This window comes from Photinus pyralis, unplaced genomic scaffold (genome assembly GCF_008802855.1).
Source record: "Photinus pyralis isolate 1611_PpyrPB1 unplaced genomic scaffold, Ppyr1.3 Ppyr1.4_LG1, whole genome shotgun sequence".
Classification (NCBI taxonomy): Eukaryota; Metazoa; Arthropoda; class Insecta; order Coleoptera; family Lampyridae; genus Photinus; species Photinus pyralis.
Window position 1 is genome coordinate 31957779 of NW_022170249.1, and position 23698 is coordinate 31981476.

The 23698-nt window shown below is 36.1% G+C and overlaps 2 protein-coding genes and 1 non-coding gene across 3 annotated transcripts; 2 read left to right on the forward strand and 1 right to left on the reverse strand.

Annotated features, from left to right (window-relative positions):
• Positions 1-321: 321 nt before the first annotated feature.
• Positions 322-3838, reverse strand: LOC116160221 (U2 snRNP-associated SURP motif-containing protein-like). Its single transcript, XM_031473366.1, has 2 exons — positions 3551-3838; positions 322-3051 (listed from the first exon to the last, which is right to left on the reverse strand). The coding sequence occupies exon 2, from the start codon at positions 1903-1905 to the stop codon at positions 703-705; it is 1203 nt and encodes a 400-aa protein (XP_031329226.1). The 5' UTR covers positions 1906-3051; positions 3551-3838; the 3' UTR covers positions 322-702.
• A 486-nt stretch (positions 3839-4324) lies between these two features.
• Trnap-cgg lies at positions 4325-4396 on the forward strand. Its single transcript has one exon. It is a non-coding gene; the product is annotated as a tRNA-Pro (tRNA).
• Positions 4397-8959: 4563 nt separating this feature from the next.
• On the forward strand, positions 8960-23694 carry LOC116159688 (cyclin-dependent kinase 4-like). The gene is made up of 7 exons (XM_031472721.1): positions 8960-9252; positions 19196-19285; positions 19336-19643; positions 19689-19856; positions 23081-23241; positions 23293-23431; positions 23483-23694. The coding sequence occupies exons 2-7, from the start codon at positions 19234-19236 to the stop codon at positions 23570-23572; spliced, it is 918 nt and encodes a 305-aa protein (XP_031328581.1). The 5' UTR covers positions 8960-9252; positions 19196-19233; the 3' UTR covers positions 23573-23694.
• The last annotated feature ends 4 nt before the right edge of the window (positions 23695-23698 follow it).

Below are 23698 nucleotides of genomic sequence, written 5' to 3' on the forward strand. Positions count from 1 at the left end.
ACTTAATTAAATTTAATCATTCAAAAATGTCAAATCTATTTAAGTTTTTTTTTGTTAATAAAATCCTAAAAAATGTCCTTATTGCCAGTTCTCGGTCACTTGATTATTTTCTCGGCCAAGACTATGCCAGTTCTCGGCATGGGTGGCCGATAAATCCCATTTTTCGGCCGTGTTGTTTAAGCATTAAAATAAAAGGAGAAATGAATGGAAAATGGGTGCCTAGGTACAGATAATCAAAAAAATTAATTTTATTGCAGTCAGTAGTAGATTCTAATCAAAATATTTAAGTAGATAAATAAAACAAAAATATTCCAAGTTGCCTATTTTAATATAAGTAACTAATAAAAAAACCTTAAAAATAAACATAAATAGATATCCTTAAAAAGAGGAGTAAATAATTTGTACTCATTAAAACTTATTTGCAGGAACTACACAAGAAATCTCTAGTTGAAGCTTCATTGTATGATAAATTAGATAACTCAGTACAAGCTAAATGAAACCACTTAGGGCATGCATCGCATCCCAGGTTTTTTAAAGAATCATCTTCTGTGTCACTTACCAATTCATCTTCGCAAAGAGAACACATCAATTTTAATTTCTTTGCTGCATTTTTTTTTTACTGTTTTATATCTTTTTTTGCATTTTTTTTATTCTGTTTTTCCAGTCTTTCATCTTTTTTCTTCTGCTGAGCTTCCTGTTTATTTAGTCTTCCTTTCTCTTGCTTTTCAATATGTTTTCGCCAAGCGTTGGACGAGATAGCACTTGGCAATTTCTCTTTTTTTTATTTTCTGAACCTTTTTTTATAGGTTCAGGAAATCTTAGATGACGAGAAAATGGGGTTAACACTTCTTCGACCTCCACAGTTTTTATAGGAGAATTTTCTTCAGGCCATTTTGGTGGTGAGTGATTACTTTCAGCTTCAATTTGTACGGTCTTTAATGGAGATTTTACTTCCGACTTCTTTTTATAAAATGTCTCCACTTTTATTGTTGAATTGTTTTCTTTATTTATTTCCATGTTTTTAATTTCTCTCGTCATTTCCGTTTTATCAACTCGCCCCTCATTTTGTATTGCCTGTTCCGATTTATCGTTTATTGATTCATTTTTCTCTGTGGTGTTATCTTCAATTTCAATAACTTGATCGGTATTTTTTTTCACAAATATCTGATTTTCTTCTTCTATTTTATATCCAACTTCCGTTGTTTCAGTTTTAGTAGTATTTTCCTTTTCTGATTGTTCTTTTTTGCCATTTTTCGAGTAAATTTTATTTTCATCCATTTCTTCGGCGTTATCTTCCTCGTTTTGATTATCGAGATCCATATTTTCGTTTTTGTCTTTAAACTTATCTTTTTTTTCCACAACCTTCTCATCAAAATTAATGTTTTCTTTGTTTTCACACACATGTTTATCAACATTTTGTATTCCTGGCTGTCGTGGTTCTTCAAATAGCTCATTTATGGGGACATTATCTAATGCTATAACATCTATTTCATCAATAGGAATAATATTCAGTGACTCCATGGGTACTAAGGTTCCTATTTCCAAAGGAAAGGTATTATTTAAATTATCCGGAATCGTATCCTGCTTATTGATGGTAATGTTGCTTATAACATGTATTTTTTTTTCTTGTCTAACACCTCCGCAATTACTAGCATCAAATGACAAATTATTTATTGCTTTATAAATTATGTCTGTATCAATACCACTATTTTTTAGTTTTCTTTCTAAAGTTTTAATCACTTTTTTTGCTGCTTCAGTGTCCTCATAGCTTATTTTCTCTACGGGCTCTACGTCATGGCGTTTTCTTTCTAATTCATTTTTAACGCATTTAGTGTAGTCAACATTGTTTGGATCTAAAGGAAACAAGCCGCATTTTCGAAAGCCATTAATAATACATGGTTCCATATCTACTTTATTTAACGTCTGCTCAAATACTTAATAAATTTTTTTAAAATAAATTTTTGTCACAGCGGTATTAACGTCTTGTTCACTTTGCCATTGCCTGACAGTCTTCTTCCATTCATGTTTTAGTGGCCGAAATACACTAACATCCGCTGGCTGTAGGATGTGAGTGGTATTTGGAGGAAGGGCATACAAAATTATTCCATTTTTGTCACAAAATTCACTTAGGAATATATTAAGGTGTGATCTGTGTCCATCAACAAATAATATTATAGGCCTCTTAATATTGTTGTCCGTAAGCCACTTGTTAAAATCGTTGCAAATATATTCGAAAAAGACATCGCTTTTCATCCACCCACTGTCGGATTTTCCTAACACCCAATTCTCTGGCATATTATTTATCAATGTTTTTGGAGGTCTGACGTACGGAAAAACAACAAGTGGAGGACAAATGTTACCACGGGCATTAAATGTTACTAGTACTGTTAAGGCTTCCTTTTCGTTGCCTTGTTTAATGGAATAAACATTTTTAAATCCGCGAGGAGCAAGGACTTTTCCTGTTTTTGGACACAGTGAAAATCCGGATTCGTCACCGTTAAATATGCGGGAAGGGTCCTCCATAATGTCCAAAATGTTGTTTTCTGTTAAGAATATTTCTAATTCTGTAAACCATGACCTAATATATTCTTCTGTGATAATTGCCCTTGCCTTGTTTATACTCTCAGATTCACGTAACCGAATTTCTGGATGCCTTTTGGTGAAACCAGCATACCATTTCTCTCCAGGTCTCTCGTTTTTGAATTTTTCAATTTTTCCGTTGTCTCTTGCTATTTTCGTTACTGTTTCCATTAGTTCATGCTTTTTTATTGGGAATCCACACTTGGCAAGACCAATGACCCAATTGCTGATGCGTTTTTCTCCTTCGATAGTCATAATTGGTTCTGGACCCGTTTTACGCAATCGGTCTGGTGTTTTCCCCGACACCCTGTCTTGGAGAGTAGACCTTGGTACATTAAACTCTTTTGCAGCACTTCTTATGGACATTTGGCCCTCTCTAACAGCATGCAGTGCAAGCTTAAGGTTTTCTTCAGAGTAGCTGAATAACTTTCTTGCCTGCATCGGAAATTTTTTGCCTTTGACTGTGGCCATCTGAAAAACATTATTTACCTAGTAGGTAAGCATTTTATGTAAAATTGTAATTTACAGTTTTAAGATTCGTAAGTATCTTAAAAAAGCACGAAGGTTAATACGAAATCAGGTAAAAAGCACATAAAACCAATATAAGTTAAAGGTAATGGCCGAAAAAAGGCCAAGATACCTTTTCTCGGCCGCTCTTTTAAACATTTTTATTTCCCGCGCTTTTTTAGATAGTCCGGCCGAAAACTGGCTATTTTGTGGTACTAACTGTCCTAAGTATGCCAGAGAAAAGGATACGAATTATTATGAACCAGTAAGACAAAAAAAGATAAACAATATCATGCTCTACGACCTGTTCTCGGCCACCCTGGCCGAGAAGTGGATTGAGCGTTTTGGTTAAGCCAGTTTACCGGCCACCCCATAAAATAATTAGTACTTATGAATTATCATTATTTTCTTAAATATAATAGTACATCGACATATTATTTATCTAAAATTTAATAACACTTACCTTTATAATCAGTATTACACAAAATAATCACTATTCCCTTATGAGATGTACCCTAGCAAATCTGCAGTAAACAGCCGCAGGCACGCACGTTTCACAAGAGCCAACTTTTAACTGCCATTTTTTATGGTGACATGTGCTTAAAAAAATGGCGTGATCCGTAAAGTGGTGGGGAAAGGAGTGTTGAGTAGGATCTGTAAAAATCGCGGATCGAAACAAAAGTTTGTACTAATTTATTCCCTAATTCTCCTAAAGTGGCCGAGAACGGGTGGTGGCCGGCTAACTGGGCGATTCACCCTATTTTATTCCATAAACAAACGGCAGTACTTTTAAATTCTAGGTTATTAAATCAATAAGCTCATTTTCTTAGTTTACTTTTAAATCCATTAGGACCTAATTCACAAACTATTTAGGTAAAGAATGTTGAAATTTTCTTAGGCATTTGTAGTTATATTCAGTGGTAGACAAACTACAATCATAGCTGTGGTATATTATGCTACAATGATTCACGAATATGTAGTGTGTGTTGCATTTGCAAAAATGTCTTTACGGTCAGAACTTGAAATTATTCAAACTCGTTTATGTAACATAGTTATGAAGTGCAAAATTTTCATAGCAGATCAAATTATTATTACATATAGTTAATAATTATGAAATTAATTAATAATATATTTTATATTATTAAAATAATGTTGCTATAAATGTATTACTTTGGTATTTGTTTAATTTGTTTTGTCGTAAATAGAACAATCATTATTATCAAACATTAAACAAGTCGGCTCGTTGGTCTAGGGGTATGATTCTCGCTTCGGGTGCGAGAGGTCCCGGGTTCAAATCCCGGACGAGCCCTATTTTTTTTAATAGTTAACTACATTCTTGTAAATTATCCATCCTGCTACTCATATTTTATTGTTGTTTTATATAAGCAGTAAGGCCAATAACTCGTTTTTAAGGTGTAAGTGTAACCTATTGTATAATACACTGATAAAGCATGTTGAAGGAAGATTTGAAAATTGAAGTAATGGGACGTGTTGCGGGTGGCCTATCAAGAAAATTCCGTTACTCAATATTGGGTTCTTTAAAAAGCGGTCGTGCACAGAACCGTATCTAAATATTTTATTCTATTCTATCCCGAGAAGCTCTTCTATTAAATTTATAAATTGAAACTTTAGAAATGTAAAGCATTAATTGGTTACAAAAACCCATTCAAATAGACCCATGCGGCATAAATAATTATACCACAGAATAAAGATTACGCTACAATATTTTCCTATTCTGTGACTATACCATGTTGGAATAAGCACGCCAGTGGCGCAACCAGAGAGAGGGCCGCCGGTTCCGAGAATCCAGTTTTGCTATCAAATCGTAGTATGTATTGCCTTCAGGGCCCAAACACTGCGTAAAAAATTTATAATTGACCACATAACGCAAATTTTGGGCTCTTCCGAACTGGTTGGAGGCATAGCAAAATGTACTCCCTCCTATCGTGTAGGAACAACATGTTCAGCACTTCTTACACAATTACTGTTCAAAAAACGTCAAAGTAGAGGATTTCTTATGGTAAGTCATTTTTCGCTCTAATACTAAAAAAATGAACAGTTTCACTGGGATAGAACTTTTGTAAGGACAATGGAGTAAACAGATTTTGGCTCTCAAGAAGGTGTTCCTTTGATCACCATCTTTTTTATATAATATATAGATCTATATAAAATATTGAAAATAAAATGTAACGAGTAGATAAATATGTAAAAATATACCGAGAGATGCATAAACAAAAGATTGAAAGCCCCATCATCTTGCTCTACGCCAACTGCTTCACTTCCACTGAATAATATATCACACTTCCACTAGTGAAGTCTTAAGTGTTTTCTTAAGAAAATCATGATCGCGCGTATTTATTTCAAAACGTAAGGCAAACGGAAATAGAAATGACAAATTTGTAGAAGATAAATTGTAGAGGATCAAATTTCCAACACAATTTTGCAACGGCACATGTATCAATCTTCAACCTTTTACGAATAATAAACATCTGTGATTTTCCGAAATCATTCTCACCTGGTTCAGGCGCATTTACAATGATCCATGATCTCACATAATCTTTTAAATGTGACGCAAGGTGCACTAAGTAACCCTACGTGCTTCTTTTATTTCACTAATTGCGTCGTTACATTCTGATGCCAGTTAAAAAAAGCGTTGTCGAAATCGGTTGAGTGTAACCGGAGATTCGCTGGTGAAAATGATCGTTTACCTTACTTGCACGGACGCGCTGCGAACAACTCTCACAGTCGTCATGGAGGCCCTTCTCGGTCTGCCGCCGCTAGATCTCCACGTGAGAGATAGGCCACTCTGCAGGCATCCTTGCATCTGAAAAATAAGGGGTTGTTGAATAGCAGAGGTATTGAGGGATGCCACTCTTTAGTCAAACTGAGACGATCCATGTTGAAGGTATTCTTGCCGGACATGGCTACGATTAGAGTCGCATTTCATTCCAGCATCCTTAGGTTCATCTTACCTGTGGGATGGCTTTAGTAACGTTGAGGGGTCAGGTCTACTCTAGTCAGGGTGTACAAAGGGTCCGAATTTGAGGTCTATTAACGCGTGGATCCTGTCCACCCTCCTATCGTAATCGAGAATCCAGAATGGTTGAAATTGAAAGAGGAGTGAATCAAGGCCTACCATTTTTAACATTTACTTGGTCGAAGTGATACTGGAAAGAAGGCAGGAGGTAGAAAAATAAAATGTGTCAGATTTGCAGACGATATTATTCTTTTGCAAAAAGTGCACTTGAGCCATGGCGAGGAGGACGTTTGAAAATTAATAAAAAGAAATAAAAGTTAATGAAGATCGGGGAAACCGAAAGATGAATTGTTCAAGTGGGCGATGGTTTAGAACAGGTGATCAGATATCTTGGAACTGAATCGAAAAGCATGGCAGAAATGAAAGCAAAAATAGATAGGGATGGGTAAAGACGCATTTAGGCAGAAAAATATATTACTTGCTAGTAAAATTGAACTGGAGTTGAAGACAAGTCTAGTGATGTGTTTTGTGTGGAGTGTCTTCCTATATGGCTGGGAAACGTGGATATTAAGTGAGAGGGAGAAGAAAATAATTAAAAGTCTGGAAATGTGGTTATGGAGAAGGGCTTTGAAAATCAAAATGAAGATGTGTTATTGAGAATAGCGGAGAAAAGAAAGTTACTGAACGCCGAGCACTACTTATGGGCTTATGTTATATTTACATTTTACATCAAAATTTTTCCGAAAAATGCCTGTTGAGAGTTTCTGTTCTGGTGCGAGGACTGAGGAACCTGGAATTACTGAAACTTTAATTCTTCGATTTGTCAACACCATGTCACCATCTTTTCAATTTTCTTAATCGCCTCCTGTGTTCTTGAGTGAAGAGGTCTACCAGATTATGGATCATCCTGTATGATGGCGTCTCAACGAAATTGTTCCGAACAACAATTTTAAGCAAGCCATAGAATTGTATGTATTGTTATAAGAAATACACTGTAAACTTCAAATCAAAAATTCAAGACTAATTTCCGAATGAAATAAATGAAGTATTTGGTACCTATCGCTGATTGTGCACTTGTTTCTCTATCGACTGACGTACAAATCTAATATGCCGTCCATACAAAAATAAATGAACGCCAGCGTAATCTCGAAAATGGCCACAGCTTCGCTATTTTGTAAAGCTACAAGAAAATTTGAAACGAAACATTTTGCCCACTTAGGCGTTGCCATCTCAAAAAATTGAACTAAAATAAAATGTCAACATTTGATGAAATTTTGACAAAGCTAAGAAGTAATAAAAACTCGCCCTGTATAAATACAGAAAACGAGTCTCCTACATTGAACAAAAATCTCTGTATTGTAGTACTGTACAGTCTACGTCTGTATATGAAAAACTCAGAAGCGTAACTAGGGTGGGGTAGGCAGGGCACGTACCCTGGGTGCCGTTCAAAAGGGGGCGCTAAAATCGCCAATTATTAAATTTAAAAATCAAAATAAACATCATATCATGCAATCCCATGAGTGGTGGGCCCAAAAGAATGTTTATTTTGTCTGCTTTAAATAATCTCGACCGATTTAAGCTTAAAGCGACGTTCCTGTAATCCGAGATGTCGGAGGAATTAAACATGACAATGACCATAAAAATTCTGTCGAGTTTTGTTCCTCATAGCGAAGAAGACTATCTCTGGTCCTACTGTTCACCCATAGCGTAGAACTCTTACACCTAGTTAGCCATAGCGTAGGTTGCCCAAGTCCTATTGTTCACCCATAGTGTATAGGACTAGAACACCTACTGTTCACCAATAGCGTAGGTTCCTCCCGAGTTACAGCTCCATTTGACATCTGGGATTGCCACTGTTTAAATAGCGTGACAGAGTGTCAATAAAAGTCGCTGACCTGAACCTTCATGTCTGCTGACCCGTTACTCCAAAAAGAGTTAAACCAAGCGCCGGCGCAACGTGCTGTAACGGCGTTACCAGAAACGTCGTGGCATCACCTCGGAGTCAAAACAACTACCAAAACTTTTTTGAAAAAAAATTGTGTAATGGTTTTGTCCGTCCGTCAGTCTGTTCTTCGTCTAACTCGAGAACGAAAAGAAATATTAAACTGTCGCCAATCGATTTCTCGTAGTGTTTCCGAACGAATTTTTAAAATATTCCAATAGTGTTCCAATATTACAATTTAAATTTAGTAATTTTGTGTAAGCTCTGGTGTAAGAATTTTTAAGGCATATCTCCACCTTATAAATTAGTACATGATTGCTCAGCTCAGAAGTTACCCAAAAACTATGTGTAATTTTCACCAAATTGTGAGTTGCAAAAATAATTTAGAATTTTAGTCAGTCGGCGGCAAATTTGTACCTAAATCCGTCACCGTTTTTGGGCCTGTACCGTCCTATGCTTCAATTGTGTTCTAATTTTCCTTACATCATCCAGCATTTTTCTCAATTGAAATCGCTACCACTTACTCAGGAGACTATTCTGCCTCTCCCCCCAAGGGAACAGTGTCAAGGGGCCCCTCTAGAATTTTGTGAGGACCTAAGCGAGACGTTTTATTTATCCTATAAACTTTTGCTGTAGGACCTACACTTTTCTGCAGCAGGTAAATTAAAAATTTACACACTGCGACTAGGTACATTGCTAAAATAGGAGAGTGGGACTTTTGCCAATTTATGAGTACTATCTCAATTTTTGATGCGCCGATTTTGCTCGGCCGCTAATCATCGGGGCGTAAAGTGCGACGCCTTTACGATTTAAGGGATTATAAAATGGTGTGGATGGTCAGGGTTTTGAGATAAAGTCTCTTGACATATAAGTACAAGTACTCTCGATCATATGTTCGTAATAACACGAAAAACGTGCAACGTATTTTGTGGTTTTTGTAAGCGCCACCCTACCACAGTCCGTCATCCTCAGGCCGAACGAAACGAACCCAGTCCGCATCTGGAATTGAAATCGAAGACACGCATGTTCGCCGTCAACCGGTTGTTATGTTTGCATCTGACCGGATGATTTCTTACGTTTTGAAAGCAAAGCGAAGCACGCTGTTTGTGTTTTAAGTGCCGAGGGTCAACCGGCTTTTTTGCTGTTTATTTCGTTCTGTTTGCTTCAAGAAAACAACGTATACTCGAAATGTTACCACCAATCGATTGAAGGGCGAGAATCCGTTGCAGACTGCAGTATTTAAATGGTAGGTACACTGAAATTTACCTAATCTCTATTTCTCGAATTATCTTATCCTTATTTACTAGATAAGTTTTATGCGGGTTCTGGAATAAAGCATGAATGGGGGTCACTATCAAAATTAATGACGATAAGACGATCGTGTCGTGGTAATGTTTTTTTGGGGTATTTACAAAATTGAGAAATTAGAATCGTACAGGTTGTCAAGGTCGGTGGAGCTTAGCCTGATAAATTTGGAATTTTCGCCATTGTCGATATCAACCGGAAGTTGAATGGGTAATATGAAACCTTTTAAATTTTGTAGCGTCGTTATCAGTAAACAATTTATGCTAAATAAATCTGGACTAAACAGAGTAATTTAAAGAAAGTCATTGACCAATACGCCTCAACAAATTTAAAGGCGTCCAAACGTAACGTGGGAATCTTGCCATAAAGAGAGGACATTTAATTTTTTAAATGGACGGGATTTTAAAATTACGAAATAACCTTGTACTTGAACTGTTACATAGTGTAAAGTTAGTAGTTAGAAACGTTGTGCACGTTGTACACTTGATATGGTCAATGATTTCCCATAAAAGCTCATACGCTAACGAACAACCTTAACGCACCGTGGAGCCCTAAACAGAAAAAAAAACCCTAACGAATTCACTTCCTGTACTTAATTTGGAAATTATAAATTCATTTCATTGTTCAAGCAAAAGTTGTCGGAAGTCTTGCAGTCGCCATCGTCGTTATACAGACTGGTAATTGAATGTTAAGACAAGTGATATCAAGGCCACTGTATATATTTATAGTTTTTATTGTTTCATTAGGGACATTCATCTGCGCGTAAGTTACCTTAAAATTTGGTATTGAACACGGCCCGGTCTTTCATCTTACCGTCAAATTTATCTAATGGTTAATTCCAGATCAGTCGTAAGTAACTTTTGACTTATTTGGGTACAAATTTCATAATTCCGCCTTCGCCGTTTTTATAGGTAGTAGGCCATGGTGTGACAATTGACAAAATAAGGTAATTATCATGTTTAAACAAGTATGACTAAATACCCTTCATGGGCAATGTCGAGGGCAATGTGTTCATTTGTCAAAATTTTGTACAACTCTTCCTTAAATTAGCACTGAATTCCACAATTAATTCCTGATCAATGTCAATCCAGGTTTACATTGTATCTCTCACTTTTTTTTTAAATTGGTGAAATTAAACGGATAGGTAACAGTCCATGGTAACGGTATAAAAGAAGGTACTGACTAAATACGAGGATAAAGAATATAAGGTCATAGGTAAGTACATCAGGTATTAGACAGGGTGCAGGGTGTCCCATTTTCGGACTTTTACCGGATATTTCCGTGTTTGCTGGTGCTATCAAAAAAGTAATATAGGCGTCATATATACTTTTTGTGGGGGTCAAACTTAACTTAAAATGGAAAACATAGTAAAATAAAAAAATGTCAATGACCGTGTATTTGCTTTGTTAAAAGAGATGCAGGAAAATGTTTATTACAAAAGTTGAATAATCAGCCATTTTCAAAATATAAGTATACGGGGTCAGCTAAAAAAGTTATCGAGCCATGGAACTCCGCTATATATATTTTAATCTAAAAAGATAGCAGTAGGAGTATAACATACTAAGGATGGTATTAAAAAAAGATTCCAGTGATTTAAAATAAAGTTAAAAACAGGATTAAATACATTTAAAAAAAAGGTTAGGTACATCGAATGATTAAAGAAATACAAAAAAATTGCAAAAGTTGAACCTTTTTTAACCAATACTTCATTTTTTTTTAAATTTTTAGTGTAAGAATGTGCTATCTTTTAAGAATGAAATAGGTGTTTCATTTAAAAAAATCTGATACATTTTTTATCTGACCACGTATACTCATTTTGAAAACGGTTATACGTTATTCAATAATAGTTCTTTTGTAATAAACATTTTCCTGTATCACTTTTAACAAAAAAATATAGGGTCATTCTGAAATTGACAATTTTTTAGTTTCCCCCGTATCTCTTAAGCGAGCGAATATTTTCAAATTTGACCATTTTAAGTGACCCAAATAGAGCCTACATTACTTTTTAGTAAGCAGGAAGTACAGAGATACTCTATAAAAGTGTCGAAAATGAGACACCTTATACTTGCAATGTACGCGAAAATGAGACACTCTGTACATGCAATGTGCGTACCGATTGAGTATAAAACACCCTAGAGTAGTGTTACGATATTCTAGCAGTCCACTAAAAGAATCGCATTAAAAGAAATTTTTGCGCGACCGTTTTTATCCTCGATTTTATCATTAACCTCAATGTTGTCTCTCAGTCTGTCTATGATCAAGATGATGCCTGATACCATTGACTAATTGGGGGGGGGGGGGGGGATTAGTCAATGCTTGATACGAATCGGAGTTGAGGCATGTATTATGTAACCATATAGTGTCTCAGGTACTAGGTAGAGAACAGCAGTGGGTGAACTGAAACTACTAAAAAATAAACCCCTAAAGAGCATCTAAAAAAGCGACAGAACAGCTCGGTGTGACTCTACGGGGTCATTGGATTTGACCCATTTTCAATAGGCTTATTATTTGTGGCGTATAGGTCAACCGAGGTCAACTGTGCAAAGTTTGAACCGAATCGGTCCAAGCGTTTGATAGTTATCGTGTTCACGGAGCCCTATTTCCAGGTTTGCTGATGTTCATTGCCCTCTTCGATCCCCAGATTTATCCGTCTGCGATTTTTTCCTATGGGGACACCCTCGGGAACATCTCAAAGCTCTTGTCTACGAGCATAAGCCCCAAACTCTGGACTAGTGGAAGGAGGCAATTCGCGTGGAAGTGACCCAAGTCCAGCAATCCATCCTCAAAAACGCTTACCACATCACTGATGCGATTTTCCACATTTAATTGTCACAAATGCTATTTCATTGTGAATCCGAAATGTACGGAAATGTATAATACAAAACCTTATTTTATAGCAGAAATCATATAAATCATTATAATACTTCTGAAAATGCTGAATTTAATTTAGACGTCAAAAATAGCAAGCTTAAGTTCTCCCGTCGTTTCCATAGAAACAATCTCGGAAACAATACCGTCTTCTGTTCCGAAAGTAAGAACTATTTATTTCGCGCTCCGCGTCCAAATTTTAGTAAGATTAAGTAACAGATGTCGTGAAAATTCACAATTATTTGTTTCACTTTATCTACTCTTTCCGTTAAAGTGATCACACAGGAACAAAATGTCTAGAGAAAAATTAGCAACCATAAGGCCTCGGCAATCAAATATTCCCGGGCCCGTGGAGGTTAGTGGGAGTAGTGCATGTGGTGAAAAAATCCATGAGAGATATGTTTCATTTTATTAAGGACCCGTGTGTCCGTCTGTGCGCATGATAACGGGAACGTAAATTCTTTTTTTTGCTTATTAGATCCTCAGATCCTTTATAGTTTTCTATTGTCAGTCTGTTCGTCCGTATGCGCTATACTCTTTTTGAAAGAGTCTGATCGTGTTGAAATTTGGCGTACGGGTACTATGAACGCTATTGATTTTCAGGAAGCTGGCTCAACACGAGGCTCAGCAGGAATAAAGGTTATCGGACTTTGAAGTGAATCGAGAACAGGAAAAACTGTTAGCTCAATATAATAGAAATCAACATGTCTCATTCTCTAGGCCATGTATCGAGTTCGGACTTTCGCTAGGATATTCCCTTATAGATCTGTACCAATTTAATATAACTCTTTTCTTTGGTCTAGGTCAAAAGTTTTAGAGCAAAATGTACCCACAATTATTCCATATATACCTCGATATATACATGAATTCTTGATGCCGAAAGGTCACATGTATTTTGAACAGAGCTTGTCAAAATCGCTGTTTATGAACCATGAAACCTTGGGAAATAGACCAAGAGTTTTTTAATGCCCAAGGCATGAATTTGATGCATTTTTGGCGACCACATGTATTCTGATCAAAACATGACAAAATTGGTGTTCATGCATCAAGATCGTTGGAAAAAGACCAAGATATGAATTTGGTGTATTTTTGTTGACTATATGTATTTTGAAAGGTTAAAATTAATGGTCGTTAAAAAGTGATGGTAATACTGGGATCCTTCAGTATTCTGTTGTATCGATTTATTTACTTTAATAGCACGAAAAAGGGACCGAAGAAAACCTCAAAAATAAGCGGATACAACGGAGTATCGAAAACCTTTTTTTTTACTTCTTGAAAGTATGTAGGTTTCTCTTGGTCCAAGTCTCTATTGAATTTAGAGTCTAGAGGTAAATGGTCGCCAAAGTGGGCGCACAGGCCGACCGCCATTGATCTGACCCCAAACTCGTAGCAATCTTACTGCCAAGAGGAACCTATACAATTAAGGTCGCTGATCAGTCTGGAAAAGGTCGATTATCGGGAAAACGATAGAAAGTATCGAAATATACTTTATACCTCGGTTCCTGCAATAGTTTTAGTGTTCTTCAATGTCTAGTTATAGGCAGTAATAATTTTAATTACACAGGGTTGGTTATAAAGCTGCGGCTCACCAAATTGCATTTTTTTAAAAAGAACCCTGCACAGTATTCGATATTTGAATTCTTCTCTCCATTTTAAGCTACATTTGTAAGAAGCATAATGTAAGTATCCAAATTCCTCGCCAAATTCAATTGTTTCCAGGGTATCGACTTTTGAAAATAAACGTTTGTTTGAAAAATTTATTGAATGAACAATTAATGAGGTCACGAATTTCTTTTGAAAAGATTATGTGGGAAGTTTGTTATGATTATTTGAAATATGATTAATAAATAATTAATCCTTAATAATTAATTAAATGTTATTAATTGTTGTTCTTTTTATACATTCATTCATTAGATATTAATAATTTTAAAATAATAGTGGTTATTTTCAATACTAGACTAGATACTAGATAAGCCCGAAAAAAATTTTCAAATTTTGCTTAAAATTGGGAGAAGAATTGAAATATCGAATAATGTACAGTGTTCGATTAAAAAAATTTTGGTGTGCCACGCCTTTATGACCAACCCTGTATAATTAAAATTATTACTGCCTAGTATTCATTGAAGAACCCTAAAACTATTGTATAAACCTTATTTCGTATATCATTTTCCCAATAATCGACCGTTTTGAAACTTATCGGAGACCCTGTATATGTAATGACGGGCGCACAGACGGACGGACGTACAGACGGATTTCAAGAAGACCAGTAATTTCAAAAATAATTATGGTCATAACATAAGTTCAACTTGAGCTAAAATGAATGAATATTCTTTACCAACAACTGAACTAATAAAACATGTAAGGATTAAGTTAAGTAAGTTTAACCATTGAATAAAAACACTTTATTCAATGGTTTAACTGATATCTGCAAGGAAAACCGGTCTTTACAAAGGTATACATTCTGCGAGATATTCTGGATATTTTGGATTAGGAAACGATGAGGATTAATTTCGAGATTAATTTTAAGAGCCGAACTAAGAATGAACATAAGAGAGCAATTCCCAAAAGTAAGGTCTCTTATTATCTTATTACCACCCGCACGTTAGCAGGGGAGGTAGGTATTGCGTTGAGGTAAAAAAAATTAGCTCTACCTTTTTGGCGGAAATACATGTTCTGAAGTGTCAAGAACCCGAATCAAACAAAATTTTGATGATGTCTGTCTGTCTGTTTGTACTTAAATTTCCGGTTAAACCGATTAGAACCAAATACAACAACATACCAAATTTGAAAATGGATTACTAACAATTATTTGAAACATAATAATTCCTTTGCGCGTTCACTTATTCTTGAAATCGCGCTATTTACTTCAGCTGCTGAAAAAAAAGGAAACAAGAGACCATTTCTTAAAAATTCCTTCTGAAGAACATTTTTGTGTCCTTTGGTCACAATTCATTCGATATATGTGATACAATTATAGCAATCACAAAAAAGTTTCTCGCATGTTGAATTTTTCTCTGCGCGGATAATAAATGCGCGATTTTGTAGGGCCTTTTAAAACTATACTAATATCAGATTAGGCATCATATACGCATAATTGGAGGCGAATATCATTCTAGTTTAAGACACCGAAAGGATTATAATGATATAGTTCCTAGAAAAAGAAATATGATAATGTAAAGATAGAAAAACGCGGATTTACTAACATCGTTTTATCTTCAATACTTTAAACCTAAAAATTAATTATTTTTAGTGTTATTAAAAATTAACGAACACCATAATTTGATTGTGTGTACTATTGACAAGCTCTCATTGAAATTTCGTGGCTCTATGTTGAACGGATCCGGAGTAAAAAAATAAATAGTGGAGCCGCGCACGCATTTTCCATAAGCCGTAATGTATTTCATATGACTCCTAACGTCACGTGACTTTTTCGAGCGCTCCGGCCTGTAAGTATCGTAGGCCTCGGATGGTCCCTAGAAGCATTAGAAATCAAATAGCCATTATATGTACTCTAAAATACAAAATATAAACCCTACACATATCTATCGGCCGTTATTATAAAGCATACTTAACTCGTCAGCTAACCATGTTGTTAAGGCATGTGATTGGGTGTTTTTTAAAGAATACCTAACATCATTCTTTGCAAAAAAATCCAATCACATCAATAAATCCTTAAGCCAAAATTTTCTTCCTCACCACAACCCCTGCATAACGGGCTGTCAGTCAGTCCCTTTTGTGCAGGTGCTTGTTCAAACGACAGTGACCTGTGACCATGTCTGTCACTTTATCTTCATCCTAGTTAGCTTTAAGATGGACGATGCTAATTCCCCATTTAGGGTTTCCAGAAAGATCTTGGAATGGTTCCGTTCTGGAATTTTTTACCAATGTCTGCTGTACTCTTTCGTGAGTTTTGCTTGAATCTCCTTTTTGGCTGTTGTATATGTAATGCCACACGCCTGCCTACTGCGTTTAGCGTTTAGTCAGGATTGCATATACCTCCGCTTGGAGCACGGTAGACTTTTGTCCTAGGCTTACAGAGATTCTGCAGCCCTGTGCACTTCACAGCCTGTGCGCTCCGAAGTTTTTGAGCCGTTTGAGTAATACACGATTCCATTCCGCTTTACCTGATTGGAATTATCCTTCCAGTCGTATCGAGCAGGGGTTATACAGTGTTGTAAGACAAACTGTTTTGGTTATCCTCTCAGTTATCATGCTGAGGGTTTTATCTTTGGAGATTTCATCAAAGATGAGCGAAAGCCCCACCCTTTACGATCGCTCCCCTCCATTGTGTCTCAGCCGCCAGCCGGTATGCCTCTCTGAGCGCCTTTGTCATAATTTCTAGGTGTAGCCGCAGTAAGTGCAAGAAGGTCTCCATAGCTACCGTAGGGGTCGTTATCATTGCCCCCGTAATTCCAAGGCAAGCTCTGCGCTGGACCTTGCTAAATATATGCATGTTCTTCTGGCCGAAGCTCTTATTCCACCACACCAGTGACGCATGCGTAATGATTGGTATAGTCATTTTAGTAACACTTAAAACGCCTATAACGTAGGGTCGCTCTTCTTTTATCGCGAAATCGGTAAAACAAAAAAACCACATACGTCGTAGGAGAAATGTTACGTATTAGAACGGCAAGGATATCTCGATATATAACTTCAGGGGCAGCATTAATATAATCACTAATCCGTTTTTGAAAGTCATTCATTTTACGGACTATATCCAGTGGATCATTTGTACTCCCGAACGCTAGCCTGCAGGCCCATAGCTGAGGCTTTGTTCGCTATTTTTTCCAGATGTGAATTGAAGATAAGCTCTTGGTCTAACGTGACGCCCAAGTATTTTCCTTCTTTCACTACGTGTAGCTTGGTGGCGTACATTGCTATGCCCCTTAGATTTGTCAGCGCTTTTCTACGTGAGAAGAGAATGAGGTTTGTTTTTGTTGGATTAACAAACAAGCCCTCTTTTTACTACCATGTCCACTATGCCAACCCGTGTGGCGCAGTTGAGTTGAAGGTTGGCTGCGGTACTAAAAGGTTCCCTGGTCCGAATCTGGGTTCGGGCATGGATATTTGTCTATGTATAGTGGGTTGGGTTGGTAGATCAGTCTTGGCTGAAACCCCGCCCACTCAAAATTAGAGGCAAAAATAAATAAATAAATGAAATCTGATACTGTTCTCAAATCTGCCAAGTATGTTATCGGCATAGGCAACTGTGGTGTAGTCCGCTCAATTAATCTTCTCAGCAGTCTGCGTACCACCAAACACCACAACAGCGGAGAGAGAACTCAGAAACGTTATTAAGCAAGGCTTTAATATTCCTGTTTTAGCATGGTGCATGGTATGTATCCATCTACACATGGTAGAATGTACTCCCTTGCTTTCCATGGCAGTTCTAATCGATTCTAGAGCCCTATTATTAAACGCCCCCTCTATGTCTCAAACGCCCCTTGAGCCACCTCCTTACAGGAGATCGCCCTTTCAGTTAAATCCACTACTCTATGGATAGCAAGTTCACAGGATTGTCCTGGTTGATATAGGCACATTACTGTACTGATGGGTGGCACCTAATCCCTTGATGCGTCGCTCAATAAGTTTCTCCATTAGTTTTAGCAGAAACAACGTTAGACTGATGAGTCTCGCCCAGATTTTGGTATGAATACGATTTTTACGTCCATCAACGGATACGCCATAGGTATATATCCTAGAGCAAAACTTGCCATGTACATAGTGTGGAGGCTAACAGGTTGAGACCTGTTGTAGTAGAGCAGGAAAAATTCCATCAATCCGTGGTGATTTATACGGATGGAAAGTCTTCACTGCCCACTTAAGTTTGCAGTTAGGTTCACTATCTGTCGAGCCAAAGCTCTACGGTCTCCTTTGCTCTGCGTATAAGCCTTCATTTTTCTTTAAGGAACCGCTTCTGCCCTTTGTTCCTTTTTGTAAAGCTCTTTGGGGTCTGTCACCTTCTGGCATTTTTTCAATTTCCTCGCAATATCTCCTCCACAAGTCACGTTTTGCTTTTCTTATGACCTTATTGTATTCGATGAGTGTGGTTATCAGTATGAATCCCACTCACCTGTTTTTTTTTGCTTTATTAAAAAGGTTCTTAGTCCGTGCCCGCAATCGACAGACTCCCTCGTGCCACCAGGGGACTTCATTTGAGGTTCTCCAGTTCCGCCGAGTTATTCACTCCTGCGGGACAGTTCTCGAGATTGACCTTCAGGTTCTCTCTATAGAGGTCCTAAATGGTTCTTCTCAGATTGCTATACTACAGCCGCTTCATTTGATACAATGTCAAAGCAAATGTATGTATGGCCAGATAGTAATGGCTCTTCCGACACATACCATTTGTATACTGAGCTGCAAACAGTCACTGTTTCAAATGTTATGTCAATTACCTCCCTTCGTTGATTATTGATGAAAGTTGGTTCATTGCTTACATTAGTTATCTCTAGATCATGTACGTTTAATTTTTCGCACAAAGAGACGCACACTCTTATCATACAATAGACCTTGCGAATATAAATACTCGCAAAATCTAAGTAGGTATTTAGCACATAAATTAATTAGGTACTTCCTATGTATTTATATTTAAATAAATTGTCTAAAGTTATTCTTTTGTACTTACTTCCTTGTGATTAGATATGGTTATTGTGGTTTGAAAAAAGCAATAACTACCTAATAATGTTAAAATGAAGGTAATGAGGTAAGTACTAGATGTGATGGAATTGACTACATTTACCAATAAAATGAACATTATTGGCAATATGAAGTTACTAAGTAGATTTATTATGTTTATTGGTACAATTGATATGCGAAATTCGTATACACATGCTTGTAACTGAAAATCAAAATAAATTTACCACACTGTATAGTGTATACATCATATTAGCTTGTTATCTTAGCGAAATTACGTTGCTATTTTAAACTGTAAACAGTGACTGTCCTAGTAAGTTTAAGGGAATTGGCTCATAACAAACTTTAAAAGCGTTTATCTGACATAGGCACATTTGTTTCAGGTATGTCCGCTTATTGGTGCAAAAATTAAACAAGGAAGATGTCTAAGGAGGCTTCTACCACGTATGAGGACCTCAACATTATTGGCACAGGTTATTAATTGACCCGGGAAGCGAGTACCCATATAAAATGATTTTTTCAGGTGCTTATGGGACTGTATATAGAGCTCGTAATAGAACGAACAACACGTATGTAGCCCTTAAGAAAATTAGAGTGTCTTTAACAGAAGATGGAATTCCAATGAACACCTTACGAGAAATTGGCTTATTGAAACAATTAGACAGTCACGAGCATCCGAACATTGTTCGGTTGTTGGATATATGTCACGGACAACGGTCAGAAAACGAACTAGTTATGTTTCTTGTTTTTGAACATGTCGATCAAGATCTCGCCTCCTTCATAGAAAAGTGGGCTAATAGCAAAGCCAAATTATCAAATGACAAAATAAGAGTAGGTCTTCAGTTTTATTGAAAACTTTCTAAACTAGTATTTTAGAATATATCGAGAGAAATTTTGAGTGGCGTCGATTTTTTGCACAGCCAGCGAATTGTTCATCGCGATCTGAAGCCACAAAACATTTTGGTTACTCAAAACTGCCACATAAAACTCGCCGATTTTGGATTAGCCAAAACGTACGACTTTGAAATGAGACTGACTACCGTGGTAAGATGCTTTGTTTCCATATCCCAATTAAAATTGTGATAACATACTTAAATTGGATCAAATTTCCAGTTTTCCTTTATCACAATTTTGTGGTTATAAAAGATATTGTAATCATAATTAATGTTTGCACATTTTATACATTTCCTTTCGTTTTTCAATGACAATATGGTAAGATATGAGGAAAATCAGATATCTTTTCCGATTAAAATCAATATGTGATCGATCCTTAGACAAGGAAAGAGAGGATCGATCATATTCTGAATGTGTTCTAGTTTTGATTTATTTAACATCAGGTGTGCCCTTAGCAAAGGGGCAGGCAGATATCTTTACATAGAGCTGGTTGAGGTAATTGAATCTGTGTTTATGTACTTCAGTGATTTTGTACCGATTGGATTTTATTTTCTCGAATTGTGTTCCATAGTGCCTTTACAAACTGAATACGTTAATCTATAATTCAAGTAGGCTTGCTGCAGGAGTTATGAGAAATAGAGCTGCATTTCTTTTTCCACTGAAGAATGCTATGGCACTTTGATTTTAAATGTTTTATTATATTAATATTTGTTCGTTTTCCTTTAAATTGTTCTCTCCGCTGTTGCATTAAAATTAAGAAATGGTTTCACATGTTCAAAAACCTCCTGATACCAAATTTAGTCGAAATCAGAATTTTTTTCGCACCCCCAAACAAGGATGCGCCCTTTCGTGGTATGAATTTTGAAAAAATTTTTTCAAAATCGGGTAGGGTATACTCGAAAACCTATTCAAAGACGTGCCACCCATCTTTGTAACTCTTATGGTTGCTGAGAAAAAAATTAAAGGAGAAATCCAAATTTCACCATTTCTGTGGGGGTGGCTCCCAAACGAAACATGTTGGACCCTCGGTTTATTTGGAAAAAGTACTTGTCTTGATCCCCTCTATCACCCAATTTTTTTTACATGCGGTCATGTAACACCCTGTATACAAGCTTTCCGTGCAAGTGCATATTGACAAGACAACCATGATGCCTCAAAAACATCTTAATCATGCATGGAAACTACAGAATGTAACATGTAAGTAGATATTTTAAAAAAACCTTGGTGGATAGAGGGGTCCAAAACAAATACTTTTTCCAAATAAAAACTAATTAGGGTTCTAAATGGTGATATTTTACCAAATTTGTTCAAAATTCGAATTTTTCACACGTCTATTTAAGGGTGCAGAGAGAGCATACCCAAACATATTTAACTTATGTTTTAATGAATTTAGAGTTTCGATATGCCAGTCAATATTCATTTTATTAGCGGTGGTGAGAATCCTCGACAGAGGTGAGGATTTGCCGTGATTGTATCAATGGAAGTTAAGGAAAGAAATTTGCTGTAGGATTTCAGGACAGTCAATTTGTGAACGTAATATTTTAAACAGAAAATAGGCTGCGGAGTGCGGGCTGTAGGTAAAGTAGCAGCTAATTACTCTATTCCACATCTATACCATGGGTAATCTTCAACACTACTTGTTCCCTGACTAATGATACTGTCAAAACGCGTTTGGTATCTTTGTGGGTGTGGTTTGCAATAAATATTTCAGATTATTTTATTCCAACATAATGTCTGTGTGGATTATTATTATTATTATTTGGTCAATTAATGATTAACTAATCGCTCAGATTAAAATCAAGTAACAATTCGGATCATCTACACATCATTCATCTTGTCAGGTTATGGTCGAGTCCTGCCTACTTTTATAATCTATTCGAGTCGTTAAATCCCAAAAAGGCACAAAACCTTCATCATACTAATTTAATAGAACAATTGTAAAAACAGCGACTAGTTTCGACCAACGGTCATCTTCTGGCTATAAAATCTGTTACAGATTTATGAAATTTACAGAATTAAAGTACCTACAGATTAAAAATTTTTAATTTCAAAAAATTCGTTATCGTTCTGGATTTAATCTTGATAGGTTCTAAGTAAGCTCCTACTGTACTTTAAGCTCCAAAGCTTTTTCCCTCGTCTTTTCTAATGGTTTTCGTCTGGACAACACTAAATGTAGAGTGACATTTCTTTTGATTTGTGGTAAAGCAGGGAGATAATAGAACGTGCTTGTCATCGAAACTTACTGGAGTTCCTCTTCAAGCTGGCAACCACTTTATTGATAAAACTCTTAAGCACTGTTGATACTTTTCTCAGATTCAGCTGTGTCTAAATGTTCCTCAGATTTACATGATCCGACTTGTCATGTTTGATTAAACTCCAGTTTTTGTCCATTGATGGCAATGAGGTTCTGACTGCTGAAGCTGAAAATGCAGTTGGATTTTTCCTTGCAAGTGCCTATTTCATCGGCCAAGTTCTGGTACTTAATTTATAACAAAAGCGTTGTTTATGAGAGTTTTCTTGAAAAATGTAGATCTCAATGATGTCTAGGGGCGTTCTCTTCTGATGGTGTTTGTTTCTCTTTAAAGGAATCATTACCCTCGGATGAGGACTGACTAGCACTAGGTTTACATGGATCTTGTATCCTCATATAATTAGGAGGGATAAAATGCAAGTTCTGTATTCGACAATGAGAAAATATGGAACAAAAATAAAAAAGAAAGAAATATTACATTTCTCATCTACCTATAAAACTCCATATATGATTATTATAGTTCGTCAGCTCTTGCAGACATTCGTAACATTATTGTATTGACATTATAATTTTCATATAAAACCTAATGCTTTTTCATTAAATTGACTGATAATAACTGAAAATTAGACATCTACAACAATTAAATCATAACTATTCAGAAAATTCAACTGTAAATAAAGGTTAAATACTTTGCACAAATGATTTGTTCAAATTTGGGACGTGTCGGGGAATTATAGACTAAAATTTTATATATTTGTCTCTTGTTTGAGCCTCACCGTTCAATTATTTCATAATTATACCCTTATTAATTATACCTCATTATACTGTTTGGCGTTTTTAACTATGGACTTCATCAGGTTAAAACCATTTTTGTGTCAATGTATTTAAGAGACGATATGTAGGTCATTTCATCAAAGAATATGATGTGTAAACCGTTTCATCTCGAATGATCCCCCAGGATCGACTACCAAGGGAATATATAATATTGCAAGTAGTAAATTAAAATTCTAATATTACTAATCTCTTATTTTATGTTTGTGCTTTCATGATCTTTTGGCAACACGTGAGTTAGACTACGATTGTGATCCGTAATAGTAGCATATTTATGTAGGCATTGTTGCAGGTTGTAACCTTATGGTATCGTTCTCCAGAAGTGCTTCTGGGACAATCATATGCAACTCCAGTGGATATTTGGTCTGTCGGATGTATAATGGCCGAATTATTTATGTTAAAGCCATTGTTTTGCGGTACATCTGAAGGAGACCAGCTTAGTAAGATATTCCAGTAAGATATTTGTGCCGTTTTTCGCCTTCAACTAATAACACTTAATTTTAGAATACTAGGTAAACCTCATGAGAATGAGTGGCCGGCAACTAACGTTTTTATTAACTATAATAGCTTTGAAGTAAAAAATAAGATAGAAATTAGAACTCTGATACCAAATATATGTGATAATGCGTTTGATCTTATTATGGTAGATATAGTAAAGGCAGCGGCGGGGTTATGTTTAAAGTTTTGTTTTTAGCGGATGTTGACCTTCAATCCCTACAAAAGGATGTGTGCCTTGGAAGCGTTAAATCATGAATACTTCATGGAAGAACCTTTGGAGTTGTAAGAAAGGCAAAATCGTTTACTTAAGCATCTACTACCTGTAAATTAGAAATACTGTGCCTTGAATTATTTATTTTTTAATATTCTTTTAGAATAAGTGAAAATTAAATATTTTTAAGAAATTTTCTTT